Raw genomic sequence first — 20815 nt, 5'->3', positions numbered from 1 at the left:
GAACATGGGAATAGGTTTTATTTTCATCTCAAGAACATTTAAGTTGGGTGAAGAAATTCAGCTTTTGTTAGAATCTGACAGGCTTCAAACACTTGTGATGGAGGGGTTGTTGTCATATCAAAGTCCACCTAGTAAAGTTTTAGGTGACCAGTGACTTTGTCAATTAGGTCTGCTGGTCCTGGCCCAATCCCTAGGACAGTTTGAGAGCCTGGTGCAATCTGAGTACGTCCAGCATCTTGAATTAAACTTACAGTCAGTCCCAGCATTTTTGCATGGGCCAATAATGCAATCAGGGTTTCTTCATCAGGAGCTTTGACCACCACCTTGGGCTGGCCACAGTATTCCCATTGTTTGAGCATTTCAGGATTTCTTCTTTGAATCTGCTTGTAGGCTGAAACAGCAGCATGAGAGCACTGGGCAGCCACTTTCCCTTTTCCCATCTTTAAGTCATTTCGAACCACAAGAATCATCTTGTACTCCCCGCTGTCTCCCAAGATGCTTGCTTCACTTTCAGTATCTGTGTGTGTCTTGCTCGTCTTGCTTTTGGGGAGCATCCCAAAGCATACTCGAAGGCTCCAGCCCAGGCACATGCCACAAGCAACTCCAACAGCCAAGCCGAGTGTACTGGGATGAGCCAAATATTCCATAACCAAGGATTTGGAGGATATCTTAAAGGAAAGGAAAACAGTTATCACTATCCGGCAGTAACAACTTACAGAGGTATAGGCTTATCAGAGAAACATTTTGACTATACACTTAATGGTCATCCAGAAAAAAGGCAAAACACACCTTTGATCTTATGCCTGCACCCTGTTTCCAACACCCTCTTGCCCACCACCAGTGTATTAGAAATGATTCAAGCATCCACATGAAACAGTTTAGGTCATTTTGAATCTTGATGTAAACGAAGTTGCATAAAGTTCAAAAACTCTATTCCTCAGTCTTCCCTTAGTCTTGTGGAGATGTTCCGTTTTACGAAGATGCCTAAGATTTAAAGAAACCAAAAATAACCCTTTCCTGGAATACAGTGCTAATGGGTGTTTTCACAATGCAGTGGTTCTCAGTGGAGATGGTATCAAATCAGTTACCCTCAGAAGAACCTCACTGTCACATTAATGGGCCTGGAGTGAGGTGCACTACTGAAATTTACTAAGCCTGAGCAAGGATGCTAAAAACCTTACAAAATGAAGAGTTGTCCCATTGGACGTGAGTGCAGCTGAAAAACTTAATAACTGAGATGAGAACTCAACATCATTTTACTTAAGAACACAAAATATTTTTTGCATAGTTTTACTATGTACAGGTGCTCCTCAATTTTCCATGGGGTTATATCCCAATTAACCCAATTAATTGAAAATACTGTAAGCCAAAAATGCACTTAATACACCTACAGAATATCATGACTTAGCCTAGCCTACCTTAAATGTGCTCAGAACACTTACATTAGCCTACAGTTGGACAAAAATCATCTAACATGAGGCTCTTTTATAATAGTGTTGAATATCTCCTGTAATTTATTGAATACTGTAAGTGGAAAACAATGGTTGTATGGGTACTCACCATTAATTTACACAGCTGAAAGCACAGTGGTCCTGAAAAATGTTTGAAGCACTGAAATAGAATTAATTGCTGGATGATGGGGATGCAATAGGGTCCTCAATTTCTCTCTCTTCTGATGAACATCGAGAATAGGTGGTAGAAGGCATTGGGACATCAACACTAGTTGATGGTTTAGCAAGCATAGCGTTGTTCTTCAGGAAGATATCAAGTTTTGACCGTACAGCTTGTTTCTTCTTTTCACTATATATTTCTCTGTAGCAAGCAAGAGCATCCTGTATCTGCCTGTCAACTGTGGCGAATCTCTCGTAATTGACGTCCATTTCTTCTAACATCTGTAGGCCACTGCTGATAGCGGCAAATGCCTCTGCCAGTTTCTTTGCTGTGAACTTTCTAGGTGCCGTGGGTGTAACTTCTTCCACTGCCTCAACGCCTTTACCTCTTTCTTCCTCCAGTGCAATCAGCTCCCTATTGCAAAGATCTTTAGCCATAATTATCCTATGCAGCTGTTCCTTAAAAGCTATGGCACCTTCATTACCAGCACGTGCTGCCTCACCAGTGATCTTTACATTGTGAAAATTATGACGCCTTTTGAAGCGCTGGAACCATCCATGACTTGCTTTAAACATCTGTGTATATGTAGGATCACTGGCACGGTCTTTTAGCATATTAAAAAGACTTCTTGCCTTAGCCTGGATCATCAGTAGGCTAAGTGGTATACGCTTCTGTATCTGGTCTTCCATCCACATAACAAGTAATTTTTCCATATCATCAATTGGTCCAGCCCTTTTCTTTGTGATGACAGTGGATTTAACTGATGCTGACGATTTCGCTGCATCACTGATTCGCTTCTTATCCCTTAAGATGGTTGAAATCGTGGATTGCGAAAGTCCTAACTCACGTGCAATGGCCATTACTGGCTTGCCACCTTCATGCTGGGCAATTATCTTGAGTTTCATTTCAAGAGTAATTGTCTTCCTCTTCTTCATCTCACCAGAAACAGGAGACACTGATGGACATTTTGTAGACATGATGGAATGTGAAAACACAAAACACAATATCCAAAAAAGCTGACAACACAGTACACGGTAGAGGATGGGTTGTTGATTCCCGTGATCACATGGGTGACTGGGAGCTGTGGCTCGCTGCCGCTGCCCAGCATCACAAGAGTGTACTGTACCACATTATCACTAGGCCAGGAAAAGATCAAAATGCAAAACTTGAAGTACAGTTTCTACTGAATGGGTGTCTCTTTCACACCATCCTAAAGTTGAAAAATCCTAAGTCGGAGACTGTCCATACTGGATTTTCCAGAAGTGTAGCTATCATAAAACAAAGGAATGTCATCCTTTATTATTTTAGAAAATCTTGCTACTTCGGCAAAGCTGTTCATAATATTTGAGTCACCAATAAGACACATCAGTCTACAAATGAGGCTGCTGGATTCACAGTGCTTCTATGTGGCAAGCAACTATCAGTTTCTTTTTCTAGTGGAGTATTATCTAAGCATTTATAAACATGGGGCCACTATATTTGTAATGCACTGTATTTGTAATGTAAAGTGGTGCCCTTGGAATTGTGCACTGCATGATTGGCACGGCACAGATGACAGCCCTGGAAGTATTTATAAATTTCCTTTATGATGTTCTTTAAAGTTAGGGCATTATATTAACATTCTTTCCACTAATTTTAACATAAAAGGGGTTACTGTCTTTGGTGGGGCAGAAATTCGTTTGAGGTGGGGTCAAGAGATAGAGCAAAAAGAAAAAGCAATGGATATAAGGCGACACAGAGAAAAGCAATTTTTTTTTCTCCTAAGAAGAAAGGATAAGCATATTTAAGTGTTAATAGGATGAAGCCAGAAGAAAGGCAGGTAAATGCTCAAGATAGAGAAAGACTTTATAAAGGGATTTGGTCTTGGAAAGGAAAAGGGACACCTTTCCCAATTTCAGTTTTAAATCAAGTAGGTCCACGGATTTGAAGGCAGGAAGGTATTCCCCCTGAGGGAAGGAGCTCAGACAGAAGTTAAAATGGAGTAGAGAAGAGAAAGGCGGAAATAAAAGGTGTGGCAAAATATGGCAGGATTGCAGAGGAATATTGAAAGCATGGTTAAGATTAATGATGACTTTTTAATGGCAACATACTATTTGTGATTTTCTCCAATAGTACTTAGAAGCCAAAAGACTAAAACTACTAATCACTTCCTCCAAACATACAAACTAACCTCCATCCACACTCATCCTTTGCTCTCCCCTCCTATTGAAATGGTAGTTGGATGTATCCAAGTTTAAATTATGCCAGGAGCACGCCCCAAGACACAGTGGTACAAGGGAATTTAGGATAAGGGTAAGAATGTTTGACATGATAGACCATGCAACCTGTGTTATTATATTTTTCTCTTTTGGCCTACCTGATAAAAAGCAACCTGTATTATCAAAGACTGATTTATGGACAATAAAGTGATGCATGCTATTTATCTAGACATGCTGTTGAAGAACAGGTGTGATGAAAGTAAACTGGAAAGACTTAGAGCGATGCATAGGGTTTTGATTTTGGAGACGAACAATTACAAAGAGCATAGCTATAGGAATGGGTATCTGAAATAGAAGTGTGACTACTTTCTACTTTTTCAATTCTTTTAGTTTTATGATATACTGCTTCCCTTCCACAAATACTGATTGACCCTGTTCTAGAATCTAAGGGATACGGGAGTGCACAAAGCAGAAGAAGTCCTTTCTCTAATGAAGCTTACATTTTAGCAATGGTTTTGAAATGGTCCAATCCTAATTTTGGATTTCTTTCATGCTGTTTCAAAACTTTGGGGTTTTTTTGTTTGTTTGTTTGTTTGTTTGTTTGAGATGGAGTCTCGCTCTGTTGCCCAGGCTACCATGCAGTGGCGCAATCTCAGCTCACTGCCAGCTCCGCCTCCCGGGTTCATGCCATTCTCCTGCCTCAGCCTCCCTACAGGCGCCCACCATCACACCCGGCTAATTTTTTTTTTTTTTTTTTGTATTTTTAGTAGAGACAGGGTTTCACCGTGTTAGCCAGGATGGTCTCAATCTCCTGACCTCGTGATCTGCCCACCTCGGCCTCCCAAAGTGCTGGGATTAAAGGCGTGAGCCACTGTGCTCGGCCAAAACTTTGTCTTTATAGCTCAAAATTTCCACAATACTTTGACATGTATTGTTATTTGATCCACTGAGAAGTGAGGATTACTGCCATATCAAAAATGAAGAAATTCAGACCAACAGAAGTTAAGTTCAATAAAACAAATGTTTACTGGCTATCTATGTGCCAGCCATACACCCTGTTAAGCTGAGGATATAGTGATGAATATGGGCCACTGTCAGCTGTTCATAGATGAGTAGTGAAGACAAATAATTGCAAGAGTGGTAAATGTTATAAAAAGGTGTTTGACAGTCCCATCGGGGATGAGAGGGGAGGCAGTGACAGATCATCAGACATTAGATTCTCATAAGAAGTGCACAACATAGATCCCTCACATGGGCAGTTCATAACAGGGTTCACACTCGCATGAGAATCTAAAGCTGTCGCTAATTAGACGGAGCTCAGGAGGTAATGTGAGCAATGGGGAGTGGCTGCAAATACAGATAAAACTTCACTCAGTTGCCCACCACTCACCTCCTGCTGTGCGGCCCAGTTCCTAACAGGCCACAGGGACGCCTGTTCTAAAAGATACCTGAGCCTTGACTAGCAGTTGGCAATAGATACAGGGAGATCATTTCAGAGGCTGCTATAATGTAGTAATAGTTAACATTTATGAGGTGTTTTGCTACACACTGGCTAAACACTCTATAGGAATTGTCTTCTTTAATGTGCCCAACAGCACTTCAAGGTAAATAGAGCTGGTCATGGACTTACTGTAGTTTCGCTTAAGCTTTTCGGCTTTACAATGGTTCAAAAGCAACACATATTCAGTAGAAACTTTACCCATACAAACATTCTGTTTTTCACCTTCAGTACAGTATTCAACGAATTACATGAGATATTCAACACTTGTAGGCCTTATGTTAGATGATTTTGCCCTATTGTACGCTAATAAATTAAGTGTTCTGAGCACCTTAAGGTAGGCTAGGCTAAACTACCATGTTTGGTAGGTTAGGTGTATTAAATTTATTTCCAACTTCTATTTCCTTTTCTAAGAGACAGGGTTTCACTCTTTTGTCCAGGCTGGAATACAGTGGAGTGATCATAGCTCACTGCAGCCTCGAACTCCTGAGCTCAAGCAATCCTCCCACTTCAACCTCCCCAGTAGCTGGGACTACAAGCACATACCACCACACACTGCTAATTTTAAAAAAAACTTTTTTTTTAAGACACAGGGGTTTCATTATGTTGCCCAGGCTGGTCTCGAACTCTGGGCCTAATATGATCCCTCCCACCTCAGCCTCCCATGTAGCTACATTTACAGGCATGAGCCACTGTGCCTGGCTCTCAATTTATGGTACTTTCAATTTATGATGGGTTTATCAGGATATAACCCCACCCTAAGTTGAGAAGCATCTATATATAATTATGATCCCCATTTTTCGGATGTAGAAAAATGAGGTACACAAGTTATAGCTTGCTTAAAAATTCACCCAGCTCATAAGTGGTCGTCTTAATCCAGAGCCCTTGTTCTTTTTTCTTTTTGAGACAGAGTCTTGTTCTTGTCTCCCATGCTGGAGTGCAATGGCACAATCTCGGCTCACTGCAACCTCTGCCTCCTGGGTTCAAGTGATTCTCCTGCCTCAGCCTCCCAAATAGCTGGGATTACAGACACCTGCCACTACACCGAGCTAATTGTTTGTATTTTTAGTAGAGACGGGGTTTCACCAGGTTGGCCAGGCTGGTCTCAAACTCCTGATCTCAGGTGATCCACCCACCTCGGCCTCCCAAAGTGCTGGGATTACAGGCGTGAGCCACCATGCCCTGCCAAGCCCTTGTTCTTTTTTTTTTTGGAGACGGAGTCTCACTCTATTGCCAGGCTGGAGTGCAGTGGTGCAATCTTGGTTTACTGCAACCTCCACCTCTGGGGTTCAAGTGCTTCTCCTGCCTCAGCCTCCCAAGTAGCTGGGACTTCAGGCACGTGCTACCACACCCGGCTAATTTTTGTATTTTTAGTAGAGACGGGGTTTCACCATGTTGGCCAGGCTAGTCTCGAGCTCCTGACCTCAGGTAACCCACCCACCTCGACCTCCCAAAGTGCTGGGATTACAGGCGTGAGCCACCATGCCCTGCCGAGCCCTTGTTCTTAACATTACTATATCAGGCCTCTCCCAGCAGTCTAGATGAGATGATGGTCATTTAGACAACAGTAGTGAGAATGAGAAATAAAAGAAGTGTCTAAGGTACACCTGTCTGATTTAGTGACTGACAGGAAGTCTGGTGACAAAGGGAGAAGTTAATAATGACAGCTAGATTTGAACAAATGGAGAATTTTGGTGAAATACCAGGTTTGAATGGAAAAGATAATGAATTAGTTTTGTTCTGAACAAAAGACATCTCAGAGATATCTAGAAAGAAGAAGAAAAAAAAGGATATATCAGCTTAAAGGACAGAAAGGTCTAGGATATATCAGTTTAAAGTCAGAAAGGTCTGGGCTGGAAATATAGATTTGAGAGACCTTACCATATAATTGAAGTTACTGAAGAGACGGAAGAGTATGAGGCCACTTGGACAAATATGTAGAATGAAGAAAGGACTAAAACATAATCCTGAGGAAATGAACATCAGGAATCAAAGGAGACTGACGTGGAGTGGCCAGGAGTAGGAGGGTCACATAGGGTAAGCTGTAGTGCACCTAGTTTCAGTGCTCTTCCACTCAAGTGCCTAAATACGGTGACAGGGCTGCACAGACATAGTATTTATGGTTCTAGTGCCTTTACAGCCCCCACCCCCTAAGAGAGACAAAGACAGAAAATTCTTTTTTTTTTTTTAAGACGGCATCTCACTTTGTCACCCAGGCTGGAGTGCAGTGGCGCCATCTCAGCTCACTGCAACCTCTGCCTCCGGGTTCAAGCAATTCTCCCGCCTCAGCCTCCCACGTACATGGGATTACAGGCACCCGCCACCACACCTGGCTAATTTTTGTATTTTTAGTAGAGACGGGGTTTCACCATGTTGGCCAGGCTGGTCTCGAACTCCTGACCTCAAGTGATCTGCCTGCCTCAGCCTCCCAAAATGCTGGGATACAGGCATGGGCCACCACGCCTGGCCAAGTTTCTATTTGATGCTTACATATCAGCAGGACTTTTCTTTGATAATCTAACAACCAGACTCCAAACTGAACAAATATTCAATGTCAGCAATTAGGATTCTCTGAAATAATTTCTAGGTTGCAAAGTAACCAAATATCCCATACACTACATTCAGGTACTATCTGGAGAAGGAACTGCTCTATATAGAGAAGCTATTATGTGCTGGATAACATACTAAATCCTTTATATCCATTACCTCATTTATTGTTGCTATGAACACATAAAAAGGAAGATATATTAGCCTCATTTTAAAGATGAGAAATATGAGGATCAAACAGAGAAGTTGCCTTTTTCTTTTTTTTTAAAGAGAAGGGGTCTCCCTCTGTCACCCAGGCTAGAGTTCAGTGGCATGATCATAGCTCGCTACAGCCTCAAACTCCTGGGCTTAAGCAATTCTCCTACCTCAGCCTTCCAAGTAGATAGGACTACAGGCACATGCCACCACACCCTCCTGATTTTTTAAAAAATTTTTATTTTTGTATGGACTTGGTCTTGCTATGTTGCCCAGGCTGGTCTGGAACTTCTGGCCTCAAGGAGTTGCTTGAGGTCGAGGCAGCAGCATCTCGAGTCCAGTTCGAAACCAATCTGGGCAACACAGTGAGACCTCATCTTTACAAAAAATTTAAATAATTAGCCAGATGTGGTGCCACATGCCCATACTCCCAGCTACTCAGGGGATAAGGTAGGAGGACACCTCAGGCTGGGAGGTGGAAGTTGCAGTGAGCCATGATCGTGCCACTGCACCCCAGGCTGGACAACAATGCAAAACCCTGTCTCCAAAAAAATAAAAATAAAAATAAGATCAAAAACAGGACAGTGAAAGTTCCAAAAGTTATCAAGTTTATTTATTATGTCCCATATCTCAATGGAGTGTCTAATCATAAAAATGCTAAAATTAACACATATTTTTGTTCTTTAGGATGTTCTAATCTCATATTAATCTGATCAGATTATCATCTAACTCCTCTAAAACAACATGTCTGTCTCTTTTTCTGTACACTTACGACAAGCGTATCAATAAGCCTAGTGCCTAAGACTAAGGTAAAACAAATAACCATTCTTTGTCTCATAAATAATTCTGGGCAATGACAGCAGAACAAAATAAGTACATCCTATAAAATCTTCTTGGTGCCTTCTAATTCCCCTGCCTCAGTAAACCCATTTCAGTAGTGCTCTTGATCCCATTACCTCCTTCTGCACCATGCTCCACCCGTTAATCTTTTTTTAAGAGACAGGGTCTCACTATGTGGCCCCCTATGTGGCCCAGGCTGTTCTCAAACTCCTGGGCTCAAGCAATCCTCCTGTCTCAGCCTCCCAAAGTGTTGGATTACAGGCTGAGCCACCGCGCCGGGTCTGCAGCTTACAACCGAAAAAACAAACAAACCTTTCCCAAATCTTCTCTGACCCTTAAGCCACTGCCCCACTTTCCCTGTATAGCATATTCCCAGAGTCTAGCATGGTGCCTGGGGTATGTCAGTAAGGATTAATACCTCTCTAGTTAATCTCTTTGTGTGAAAAGGGGGGGAAAATTTTTCTTTCTTTTTTTTTTTTTTCTGAGACGAAGTCTCACTCTGTCGCCCAGGCTGGAGAGCAATGGAGCTATATCGGCTCACTGCAACCTCCGCCTCCCGAGTTCAAGTCATTCTCCTGCCTCAGCCTCCCGAGTAGCTGGGATTACAGGCACGCGCCACCACGCCGGCTAATTTTTGTATTTTTAGTATAGATGGGTTTTCGCCATGTTGGCCAGGATGGTCTCGAACTTCTGACCTCAGGTGATCCGCCCACATCAGCCTCCCACAGTGCTGGGATTACAGGCGTGAGCCACCGCGCCCGGCCCCAAATTTTCGACTATATTCTTAGAAACCAATTCTTTCCACGCAGAGCTCGACAGCTCTAAACGCTGGGGGTATTTCATAAGTGCCCAGCTGAGGGTGTGAGGCCTGCTCGCTATTTTATCAATTTCGGAGAGAGCGCATCGATACTGCCTTCATGGAGGCTTTGCTGGGAACTAGAAATTCTGAGTCTTCCCCTCCCCAGCAGCCTGTTCCTTTCCTCCAAAGGACGGTTCGCAGAACAGGAACAGAGGGCTCAGCGGCCCCTGGGCGGAAGACAGTTTATAAAGGAGAAAATGAAGAAGGTGGGTAATGCAACGAGGTGAAAAGAAACGTTCCTACTGGCGAGAAAATGAATAATGATATTGGTCTCCTTCGCCCCGTAAGGAGCCAACCAACCTACCTACAGTACCTCCTTTCCTCACTCGCGCCTTCCCTTCTTCTGGGCAGCGAACGTTTCTATCGCGTGAGCTACCTCTTCCGGGGTTCCTGGGTGACAAGTTCCGGATCAAGAATCACAAAGCGAGCAGTCATTCTTCCTCTTGCCACACCCACAGGGCCCGCACTAAGAGCCTAACTGAAATCCCGCGAGGATCAACCGAGCTCGCCGAAAGGAGGGAGGAACGTATCCCTTCTGGAGGCTGTCTCAGGGGGCAGAGGGACCGGACCGGAAGTGACGTGACCGGGTTCCGGTTGTCTGGAGCCCAGCGGCGGGTGTGAGAGTCGGTAAGGAGCAGCTTCCAGGATCCTGAGATCCGGAGCAGCCGGGGTCGGAGCGGGTAGGTAAACTAACTCAGGGAATTGGGGACCGAAGCCTGAGGCTGTCCTCAGAGCTTGGCGTCTTCCGGAGCTCTCCCACTTAGGCATTGCGGATCTGGGGCACTGTGATTCCGACTTCCAGCAGTGTTCTAGGACGCTGCTGACTGGATGTCTCACCCTGGATGTCTCACGCTGGCGGTAGCCAGGTTATTTGGGACACCTTCTCATGGTTGGTCACCCGGACATTGAACCCAGACACCGAGCTGTTCGTTCTCCTCTCCGCGTACTTGGAAGCCTTGCTAGGCTTCTTCAGAGAACCTCTTAGTCCCGGGATGTCCAGGACCTTGGAGTAAGTGGAGAAGGTCTTCCCTGCTGATGACTGAGCTGTTTCTCAGGATCTGTCAGTTTGGTTTTTGCTCTCCCGAACCTCTGGCGCATGATGCTAGATGTATTCGCTCCTAAACGAAATCCAGGCGTGCAAGTGCCATCTAAAGCTCTGGTGGTACAGGGTAGCCAAGGGAATGGGCCTTCGCTCCGCAGAGCCCTTGGAGAGGAACTTCTCAGATTTTTCACTGCTTTAATGAAAAAGAGTTGTCTGCCTTTCCAAACCCCTGAACCCCGACCTCTATATCTTATTACAGTGGAGGTATTTGCAGTAAAACGTGAAGGTCGACTTAATCTCTAAAATTCCAGAAACCATATGTGGCCCTGTGTCACACTGCTAGATTACTTATGACCTCCAGAAGATTTTACACAATCATCTTTTATTTACCTGCAACTCCATGTAAAAATCTAATAATACACGTAGACTGGCCACTGTTGACGTGTTTTGGCAGCATCGCTCCTTATCCTAATGTTAACGTCTTTCGTTTCTACTTTGGGGCTTGTCAGAGATTTTTGTGGACAGATTACATTGATCATTTGAAGAAGCTTGTACAAGTGTTTCTGGTGTTGTCATGATAGAGTTTAATATTCCAGTTGCTACTACCTAGTAATTGTATTGTCATTAGCTCTGATTTTAGTTGTGTATTCTTAGCATAGATGATGAAAGGAAGAAACTTACTAGGCATCATTGTATGCATTGTAGCTTATGTTTTTACTGTGGAAGAGGGATGGTGGTACCTAGACAAATGTGACTGATTTGTGTAGGTATGAAGTGACTCTCTCGAGTAGAAATTTTATATTTTACTACTTTGCCTACATTATCTTAAGGCACTGAAGGTTACTTTTTTCCCTTGAGGGATATATCCTACTTGATTACAATTGATTAATACAGTTTAATCTCTATGAGTCACATTCCAGAAGAAAATATACATAGAACCATGATGCCTTTTACCAGTTTACCTACAGCTAGTTAAATCAGTTTGTCAGTTTACATATTTTTCTTATTTTGAGTTTGAAAATTTGTTCACGCTTGGCTTTGAAACAAGGTGACAAAATTTGAGATATGGAATTATGATAGATGTATCATTAGTTTAACATTCGGTAAATTTGCTTCTTGATTATATAACTGCCAAATCTGATCTTATCTTCTTTATGTTCAATTGAAGGACTGATTATCCAGTTTTTCTTACTTTTCCAACTTCTCGCTTTTGGCTTGAATCGCCACTTTTTAGGATTTTGGTAACTATTAAACTTTAAATCAGAAGACCTGGATTGAAGTCTGGGCTCCAACACTTGTTAAGTAATGGCTGATAGGTTACCTAACATTCTGAGCTGGTCTAGATTGTGTTGATAAAAATTCTGCTCACTTTCTTTCATACAACTGTCACAAAGATTAAATGAGCTAGTAAACATGAAATTATTAAATATGAAAATATGATATCACTTTACTCTTAGAACTGGAGATATGTCAGTGTAGAATACTGTTACTTTGCATCATTATCTGAAAATATTATCACATACTTTTCTGAGATGATCTTTGCCCCACCTTTGAAAGTTAGCAAAGAATAGTTTGATACCGTGATCCATTGAATTAGTCACCATGGTTAATAAATAGGTTCCTGGAAAATGAGTATAGTTTTGCATTCGGGAGTTTAAATCTGATCCTTTTTGGTCGTCATGTATTGTCACTTCAGAACTTCCAAGTGCAGAAAAAGCTGAAGTTTTTTGCCTACGTATAGTTAACTAAAGAGTAGAAGTAGTCCTATCTTACTTACATTAAATAAGAAACCTTATTATTGGGCCGGGCGCGGTGGTTCACGCTTGTAATCCCAGCACTTTGGGAGGCCGAGTCGGGCGGATCACGAGGTCAGGCGATCGAGACAATCCTGGCTAATACGGTGAAACCCTGTCTCTACTAAAAATACAAAAAATTAGCCGGGCGTGGTGGCGGGCGCCTGTAATCCCAGCTACTCCGGAGGCTGAGGCAGGAGAATGGCGCGAACCCAGGAGGCGGAGCTTGCAGTGAGCCGAGATTGCGCCACTGCACTCCAGCCTGGGAGACAGAGCCAGACTCCGTCTCAAAAAAAAAAGAAACATTATTATTTCACTGAAACCAATATTTAGAATTAGAAGGAATCTCTGTGAATGTATAAGTAGATTCCTATTTAACAGAGGAGAAAATTAAGGCTCAGAAACAATCAGTAATTAGTAATTGGCTTGCTTGAGGTCATCTGGCTTAGGTAGTGCTAGAACCTGAACTGTAAGGTCTCAAGTATTCTTTCTGTTCTAACAAGGTTGTATCCAGGCATCTTATGGTTTGGTAATATTTCCCAGTTCACATGAAAATAATTACTCTTAGGTATTAAAGGGATCTATCCACATACACACATAAATACACACATACGCACATAAACCTTATTTACAAACTTTTTTTCCCTCTTTAGCTAGTTTAGTCTTATAAATTGTAGCATAACAAAAACTGTGCTTGGCTAGATTTGAAGTGTAATAGATTAAGGAAAGAAAATCAGTTATATTCTTCAGAATAGTTTGAGTTCATGCTTCATGACTGTCATGTGTTGAGTTATCTTTCTGGCAAGTGGAAATGACGGAGGAGCCTTAACACGTGTCTACTGTGAATGTTGTTGCTAAAGAGTAGGAGAGAACTGGCCAGGCGCCGTGGCTCACGCCTGTAATCCCAGCACTTTCGGAGGCCGAGGCGGGAAGATCACCTGAGATCATGAGTTTGAGACTAGCCTGTCTAACATGGTGAAACCCGGTGTCTACAAAAAATACAAAAAAATTAGCTGGGTATGGTGGCAGACGCCTGTAATCCCAGCTACTCAGGAGGCTGAGGCATGAGAATCGTTTGAACCCGGGAGGCGGAGGTTGCAGTGAGCCGAGATCGCGCCACTGCACTCCAGCCTGGACAACAGAGCGAGACTCCATCTCAAAAAAAAAGAGAAGAAAAGCAGTAGGAGAGAACTGTATTATTTGCTCGTACAAAAAAAAAAAAAAACCTCCCCAAGCTGTTTGTAATTTTAATATTTTGTTATGTTAATTATCTATTATATATAGAGCCATTTCTCTAGTTATTTTATTCTGGGTAAATAGCCATTGTAGAAGAGTTAATTCTTTGCATTGTCGGGTACTCTTTTTTTTTTGGTTCCATTGATTTAACAAACTTTTTAGTCTCTTTAGTCTTTCTCGGAGATGATAGTTCTAGGTGCTACTATCATTCCTGTTTTTGCCCAAGTGCCCTTGCTGTGTCTCCCATTTTGGTGTGGAAATGAACTCTAGATTAGAGAATCCTAATAAACAGGACAAATTGAAGTGATAACTTTGTCGTGGTTTTGTAAATTGTTACTCTGCTTTCACAAAGCCTTGCAAATATTTTGAGGAATAGTAAATTGTTAAGAGCATATTGCCTCAAGAAATTCCTTATTTTATATGGGAAAGCAGCTTTGGATGGAGTTTGCTGAACTGAAGTTAGGTATTATGTAGGCCCTTATATAAAGCTTATTTTAAAATATGCTCCTTGATTTGCAGCATCAAGGAAATTTGAACAGGAGATAATTTTCTGTGTCAGATAAAAGGTGATACTTAAAGTTTAAGGCATATTTAAATTAAGCAAGGGCAATCTATTGAGTAATTATATCACAGCTAATATACCTATAATTGCTCAAGAGTTTGTTTGTATTCTTGAACTACTTAATCTTTTCAGTAGTTCATGGGAGTATTTTCTCTTGTCCTTGAGTTTTTTAATGATAACTTTGTTCTTTATAGATTATCTGGAAGGACTAGGCAGGTAGTGTTAAAAGCCAGGGCTATAAAGCTAGACTGCTTTTTTTCAAATTCTAGCTCTATTACTATGCAACTCTTGGATTAGTTACTTTTTACTTCTTGCTATCTCAGTTTCCTCCTGGACAATGAAGTCAATACCTTTCTTGTTAGGATTGAATGAATAGGTTTAAATAAAGCATTTAGAACAGTGTCTGTAGCATATAGTTAACCATGATTGTGATCATTATCATCATGTGGCCCCCTAAGCTATTGCCAAGAACTCTTTCCCAGCCCTCTTTTAAAAGCATAGCTTTATGTTGCTGCTTACTTAATTATTGTTTGCTCATTATTAATGAAGTTCCAGTAAATAAATATCTGAGTATACACTTCATTTTGTCTATATTTTACAACATATGTGAGATTCTTAACCAAATGAGGCATTCTTTTGGGCCATTCTGTTAACTTTTTGGTATTAACAGACTACATTATCTGTGTAAGCCATAACACAGAATTTGGCAATTGAAACTTTTGATGTTTAATGATGTCTTTTAGCACTTTCTTGGAATGGAAAGATCATTTTCCAGTGACATCTATTGCCTTATCTGTTCATTATCCAGTCAGTGAACAAACACTTTGTGTCCCAGGCCTTACACCAGGTTCTGGGGAAAACAATGGGAAATAAGAATTGTTAGGAAGGCAGCACATGAGGGTCTAAGAGAGAGTTAACAATGTGGATATATGCTTATTTGAGGCTGGAGCATAATAGACTTGGAATACATTGACATGAGATGATATAGGAAATATATACAGGATCCAGGTCATGCAGAATTTTGCAGGCCAAGGGAATGAGTTTGAATTTGATTTTGAGTGCAGTAGGAAATCATTCTACAATTTTAAGTAGAGGAGTAATAGGATTTATAAGAAGTTCATTGTTGCTCATGTGTGAAGGATGAATTGAAGCGGGCAAGAATAGAAATGGAGAGAGAAGTTGAGAGTCCACTGCAGTAGTCCAAGTAGAAGATGAAGATGGTCTGGACTAGAAGGGTAGCAAAGAAGATGGACAGTTGTGTGTGGATACCAAATATATTTGGTATAGGACTTGGTCCTGGGTTAGATGAGTGGTAAGGAAAAGGGAAGAGTCAGGGATGACTAAGCTTCTGGATTTAGTGACTGGGTGGGTGGTTGTGCCAGGTACTGGGAGAAGGGAGGTTTGGAGAAGACCAGGTTTGTTTGTTACAAGAAGGTGGGTAGGTGTAGGGAGAAAAGGACATGTTAATTTTGAGACACTTAAAGAATCATCCATGGACACAGGAGGGGGGACATCACACACCGGGGCCTGTTGTGGGTTGGGGGAAGGGGGGAGGGATAGCATTAGGAGATATACCTAATGTAAATGACGAGTTAATAGGTGCAGCACACCAACATGGCACATGTATACATATGTAACAAACCTGCACATTGTGCACATGTACCCTAGAACTTAAAGAATAATAATAATAATAATAATAATAATAATAATAAATCATCTAAGTCACGCACTTACATATATAAATCTAGAGGTCAAAACCAGAAATACAAATACGGGATAGTATTTTCAACCATGGACCAGATGAGTCACTTGGGGAGATAGGGAGAGGAGAGCGCCAAGGGCAGGTAAAAGAAAGATCTGGGCTGGATGCAGTGGCTCACTCCTGTAATCCCAGAACTTTGGGAGGCTGAGGTGGGTGGATTGCTTGAGTCCAGGAGTTCGAGACCAGCCTGGACAACATGGCAAAACCCCATCTCTCTCTTTTTTTTTTTTTCTGTTAAAAAAAAGAGAGACTTTTTTTTTTAACAAAACGGAGACTAAGAAGGTATCTTAGGGCTGGGCACAATGGTTCACACCTGTAATCCCAACACTGAGAGGCCAAGGTGCGCAGATCACTTGAGGTCAAGAGTTTAAGATCAGCCTGGCCAACATGGTGAGACCCCATCTCTACTAAAAATACAAAAATTAGCTGGGCGTGGTGGTGGGCACCTGTAATCCCCACTGCTAGGGAGGCTGAGGCATTAGAATCGCTTGAACCCGGGAGGCAGAGGTTGCAGTGAGCCAAGATCATGCCACTGCACTCCAACCTGCGCAACTGAGCGAGACTCCGTCTTAAAAGGAAAAAAAAAAAAAAAAAAAGAAGGTTTCTTAGTCCGTTTTCTGTTGCTTATACCAGAATACCCGAAACTGGGTAATTTATAAAGAAAAGGAATTTAATTTTTATAGCTGTGGAAGCTGAAAAGTTCAAGATCAAGTAGCCACATTGGGTAAGGGCCTTCTTGCTGGAGGGACTCTGCAGAGTGCTGAGAATATCACATGGAGGGGGAGCTGAGTATGCAAGCTCAGTTCTCTTTTTCTCTGCTTATAAAGCAACCAGTCCTACCCCCATGATAACCCATTAATCCATTAACCCATTAATTTATGAATGGATTAATTCATTCATAAGGGCAGAGCCTCCGTGACCCAATCACCTCTTAAAGGCCTTGTCTCACTATACTGCCACATTAGGGGTTAAATTTTAACATGAGTTTTGGAGGGGACACATACTCAAACAATAATAGGAGTGTTTGAAAGAAGAAAGGTCAGATACACAAAACTAATAAAAATGGTTACATCTAGCAGGGAGAGTGGAGAACAAGGTTTTTCACTTTTTTCAAATGTATACATATAATTATTTTAAAGCACATGAAAGTTGTTCTTGCGTTTTTGTTTTTGTTTTTGGTGGGGGGTGGGGGCGGTGCGGGGAGAGGGCTTTGAGCCAGGATCTCTGTCACCCAGGCTAGATTGTTAGATTGCAGTGGCACGATCACAGCTCTCTGCAACCTTGACCTCCTAGGCTCAAGCAATCCTCCCACCTCAGCCCCCTGAGTACCTGGGACCACAGATACCATGAGGTGCATGCCACCACACAGGAGTAATTTTTTAATTTTTTTGGTAGGGATGGGGTCTTGTTATGTTGCCCAGGCTGGTCTTGAACTCTGGGACTCAAGTGATCCTCTCACCTTGGCATCCCAATGTGCTGGGATTACAAGCATGAACCACTGTGCCTGGCCTATTTCTGTATTCTCTATTCTTTTCCATTGGCTTCTAACTATCCTTTTACCAATATCACACTGTCATGATTACTGTAGATTTATAGTAATTGTTGACATCAGTTAGTGCAAGTCTTTCAACTTTGTTCTTTATCCCAATTGTTTTCGCTACTCTAAGTTTTTGCATTTCTATAAATATTTGAATTGCTTTTTTTATAAAGCTTGCTTGAATTTGATTGATCTTCATTAAGGCTATACATCACTTTGAGGGATTTATTAGTGTGTTTTCACACTGCTATAAAGGTACTACCTGAGACTGGGTAATTTATAAAGGAGAGAGGTTTAATTGACTCACAGTTCTGTATGGCTGAGAAGGCCTCAGGAAACTTACAATCATGGTGGAAGGGGAAACAGGAACCTTCTTCACAAGGCAGCAGAAGAGAAAATAGTGTGAAGGAGGAATTGTCAAACACATAACCATCAGATCTCGTGAGAACTCACTATCATGAGAACAGCATGGGGTAAACCGCCCCCATGATCCAGTCACCTCCCTCCCTCGACATGTGGGGATTACAGGACCCTCCCTGGACACATCGGGATTACAGTTTAGGTGGGGACACAGAGCCAAACCGTATCAGGGGAAATTGACATAGTAACAATATCAAGTCTTCCAAACAATCAACAAAACATGCTAATCATTTATTTAGGCTCTGTATAATTTATTTTCTTTCTTTATTTCGTTTTAGATTTTGCTTATATTTTGTTAAGTTTGTCTCTAAATATTTTATATTTTCAGATGTTACCGAATCTGAAATTTTAAAAAATTATTCCAAGTATGTAATAGTCCAATTTTTATTTCAAGTATATAGTGGAAAGTATTAGTTTTGATCTTTTATCCTGTGACCTTGCTAAATTCACTTTGTTCTAGTAGTTCTGAGCATTTAAAATTTTTCTTTTATTTTGGCCTGTGTTATTTAGGACTGTGTGCATTAACTTCTAACTACCTAGAAAATTTTTTATTTCTTTTTTTTTTGTACTAAAGGTTGACATAATTTCTGGCTTATCAGAGATTGTCATTTATAATGCCCATTCTTAGCAATTTTTTGAGACTTGTTTCTTAGCTTATTCATAAGTGTGGCTCATGAAAAAGTTCAGTATCCCTACAGTGGTGTTGCTTTAGAATAGAAAGAATAGAGGATATAAATGTCAGAGCAGGTGTTCACCTAGACTTTTCCAAGTCCAAATTTGGTAGTTCTTCTACTTTAGTGTACACGACAGTCCAGTGAGAGTATTTTCACCCCAGTTATACAAGTGCAAATGCCGCAGGTATTTAGGGACAGTAAAGTAGGGAGTTTCAGATAGTTTCATAGATACTACGTGAGTTTCGTAGATACTTTAAGTACTAAGAATCAATAGGGATGAGTGTTCTGTTAATTCTAGTAATGGGGAACATTTGAAAATACTAGGACAAGCTAAACTTCTGGGACTGTTTTTTCATCTTGTGTGTATATGTGACTCTGGAATTCCTCAGTGACCACTGAAAATCCTCTCACTGGACTGTTTTGTATAGTAGAAGAACTATTGAATTTGGACTTGGAAAAGCGAGGTTGAACTCCTGCTTTGACATTTATATGCTGCCGACTTGCTATTTGGGGCCCTTGGAGCACTCAGTTTCTCATTTGCTAAAAGCAAGGATAAAAATAACAGTCCCTTACAGACGGCTGTTAGCATTATGTTTGTTAACCTATTTTTAAACTATAAATCACTATACAAAAGTAGTTGTTATTACATACATCCAAAACTCTACCCTTGTGCTAGTTGGAATTTTTTTTACAACTAGAAAGGAAATTATTGCACTCATTTACTCCATGTGCCTAATAACTGAATGAGGAAAAAGAGAATCAGGCATGTGAAGTGACTATGCCAAGGTCTCACTGTTAGCCAAATCTCCCAACTCTAGTCTGGTATTCCTTAATTATCTTAATTCTTGACCTTACTCTTAGTCCTCCAATTTTTTTTTTATTTTTTATTTTTTATTTTATTTTATTTTATTTTTGAGACGGAGTCTCGCTGTGTTGCCCAGGCTGGAGTGCAGCGTTGCAATCTCGGCTTATTGCAAGCTCCGCCTCCCGGGTTCACGCCATTCTCCTTCTTCAACCTCCCGAGTAGCTGGGACTACAGGCGCCCACCACCACGCCCGGCTAATTTTTTGTGTTTTTCATACACACGGAGTTTCACTGTGTTGGCCAGGATGGTCTTGATCTCCTGACCTCGTGATGCGCCCGCTTCGGCCTCCCAAAGTGCTGGGATTACAGGCGTGAGCCACCGCGCCCGGCCGGTCCGCCATCTTTTTGATGAAAATGTTTTGCTAAGATTGCATTGGTTATGAAAAACTGCAGGAACATTTAGAAGTAGATTAAGAGAAAATGAGAAATGGGATTTTTCTTTTTCTAATCTCTTTTTTTTTTTTTTTTTGGAGACACACTCCTGCTCTGTCACCCAGGCGGGAGTGCAGTGGCACTATCTAGGCTCACTGCAACCTCCACCTCCCAGGCTCAAGCGATTCTTGTGCCTCAGCCTCCCATGGAGCTGGGACTACAGGCCTGCACCACCACTCCCAGCTAACTTTCGTATTTTTGGTACAGACAGGGTTCCACAGTGTTGGCCAGTCTGGTCTCGAACTCCTGGCCTCAAACGATCCTCCTACCTCCCACCTCTGGTACAGTGGCTCATGCCTGTAATCCCAGCACTTTGGGAGGCCAAGGCAGGAGGATCACCTGAGGTTAGGCATTTGATAACAGCCTGACCAACATGGAGAAACCTTGTCTCCACTAAAAACACAAAAATTAGCTAGGCATGGTGGTGCGTGCCTGTTATCCCAACTACTCCAGAGGCTGAAACAGGAGAATTACTTGAACCTGGGAGGTGGAGGTTGCAGTAAGCCGAGATGACACCACTACACTCCAGCCTGGATGACAGAGCAGAGCAAGACTTTGTTTTAAAAAGAAAAAAAAAAAATCAGACCCAGGGCAGTTTATAATTTTTCAACAATTAGAAACCTGTGATGAGTTGAGTGTATTTTATACATCACTAGATTTAAGTTGAGGAACTTTTTAGGCCAGAAATACCCTCATTACCTGCTGATCCATTATTGGGAGATTAATGGAGATTCTGAATGTTTTT

At 41.7% G+C, this 20815-nt stretch overlaps 2 protein-coding genes across 5 annotated transcripts in view; one reads left to right on the top strand and one right to left on the bottom strand.

Moving 5' to 3' along the window:
- PTRH2 (peptidyl-tRNA hydrolase 2) lies at positions 1 to 10192 on the bottom strand. 4 transcript variants are annotated; one of them, XM_019026591.3, is made up of 3 exons: positions 10053 to 10192; positions 790 to 984; positions 1 to 668 (listed from the first exon to the last, which is right to left on the bottom strand). In XM_019026591.3, exons 2-3 carry the CDS (start codon positions 868 to 870, stop codon positions 129 to 131), a joined length of 621 nt encoding a protein of 206 aa, XP_018882136.1. In that variant the 5' UTR covers positions 871 to 984; positions 10053 to 10192; the 3' UTR covers positions 1 to 128. The 4 variants fall into 4 exon arrangements, with proteins under 4 accessions (XP_018882136.1, XP_004041296.4, XP_055242698.1 ...); XM_004041248.5 differs by lacking the exon at positions 790 to 984 and adding an exon at positions 1561 to 2879 and having other exon boundaries at positions 10053 to 10131; XM_055386723.2 differs by lacking the exons at positions 1 to 668; positions 790 to 984 and adding an exon at positions 1561 to 2879 and having other exon boundaries at positions 10053 to 10131.
- Positions 10193 to 10294: 102 nt separating this feature from the next.
- The window catches only part of VMP1 (vacuole membrane protein 1), a 133213-nt gene continuing 122692 nt past the window's right edge, over positions 10295 to 20815 (top strand). The window contains exon 1 of the mRNA XM_004041244.5: positions 10295 to 10428. The gene's annotated coding sequence lies outside the window, so the exon portion shown is untranslated. The remainder of the gene's footprint in view (positions 10429 to 20815) is intronic.

Source organism: Gorilla gorilla, chromosome 4 (genome assembly GCF_029281585.2).
Source record: "Gorilla gorilla gorilla isolate KB3781 chromosome 4, NHGRI_mGorGor1-v2.1_pri, whole genome shotgun sequence".
NCBI lineage: Eukaryota > Metazoa > Chordata > Mammalia > Primates > Hominidae > Gorilla > Gorilla gorilla.
The sequence above is the reverse complement of the archived record's forward strand: the minus strand, read 5'-3'. Positions and strand labels throughout refer to the sequence as shown.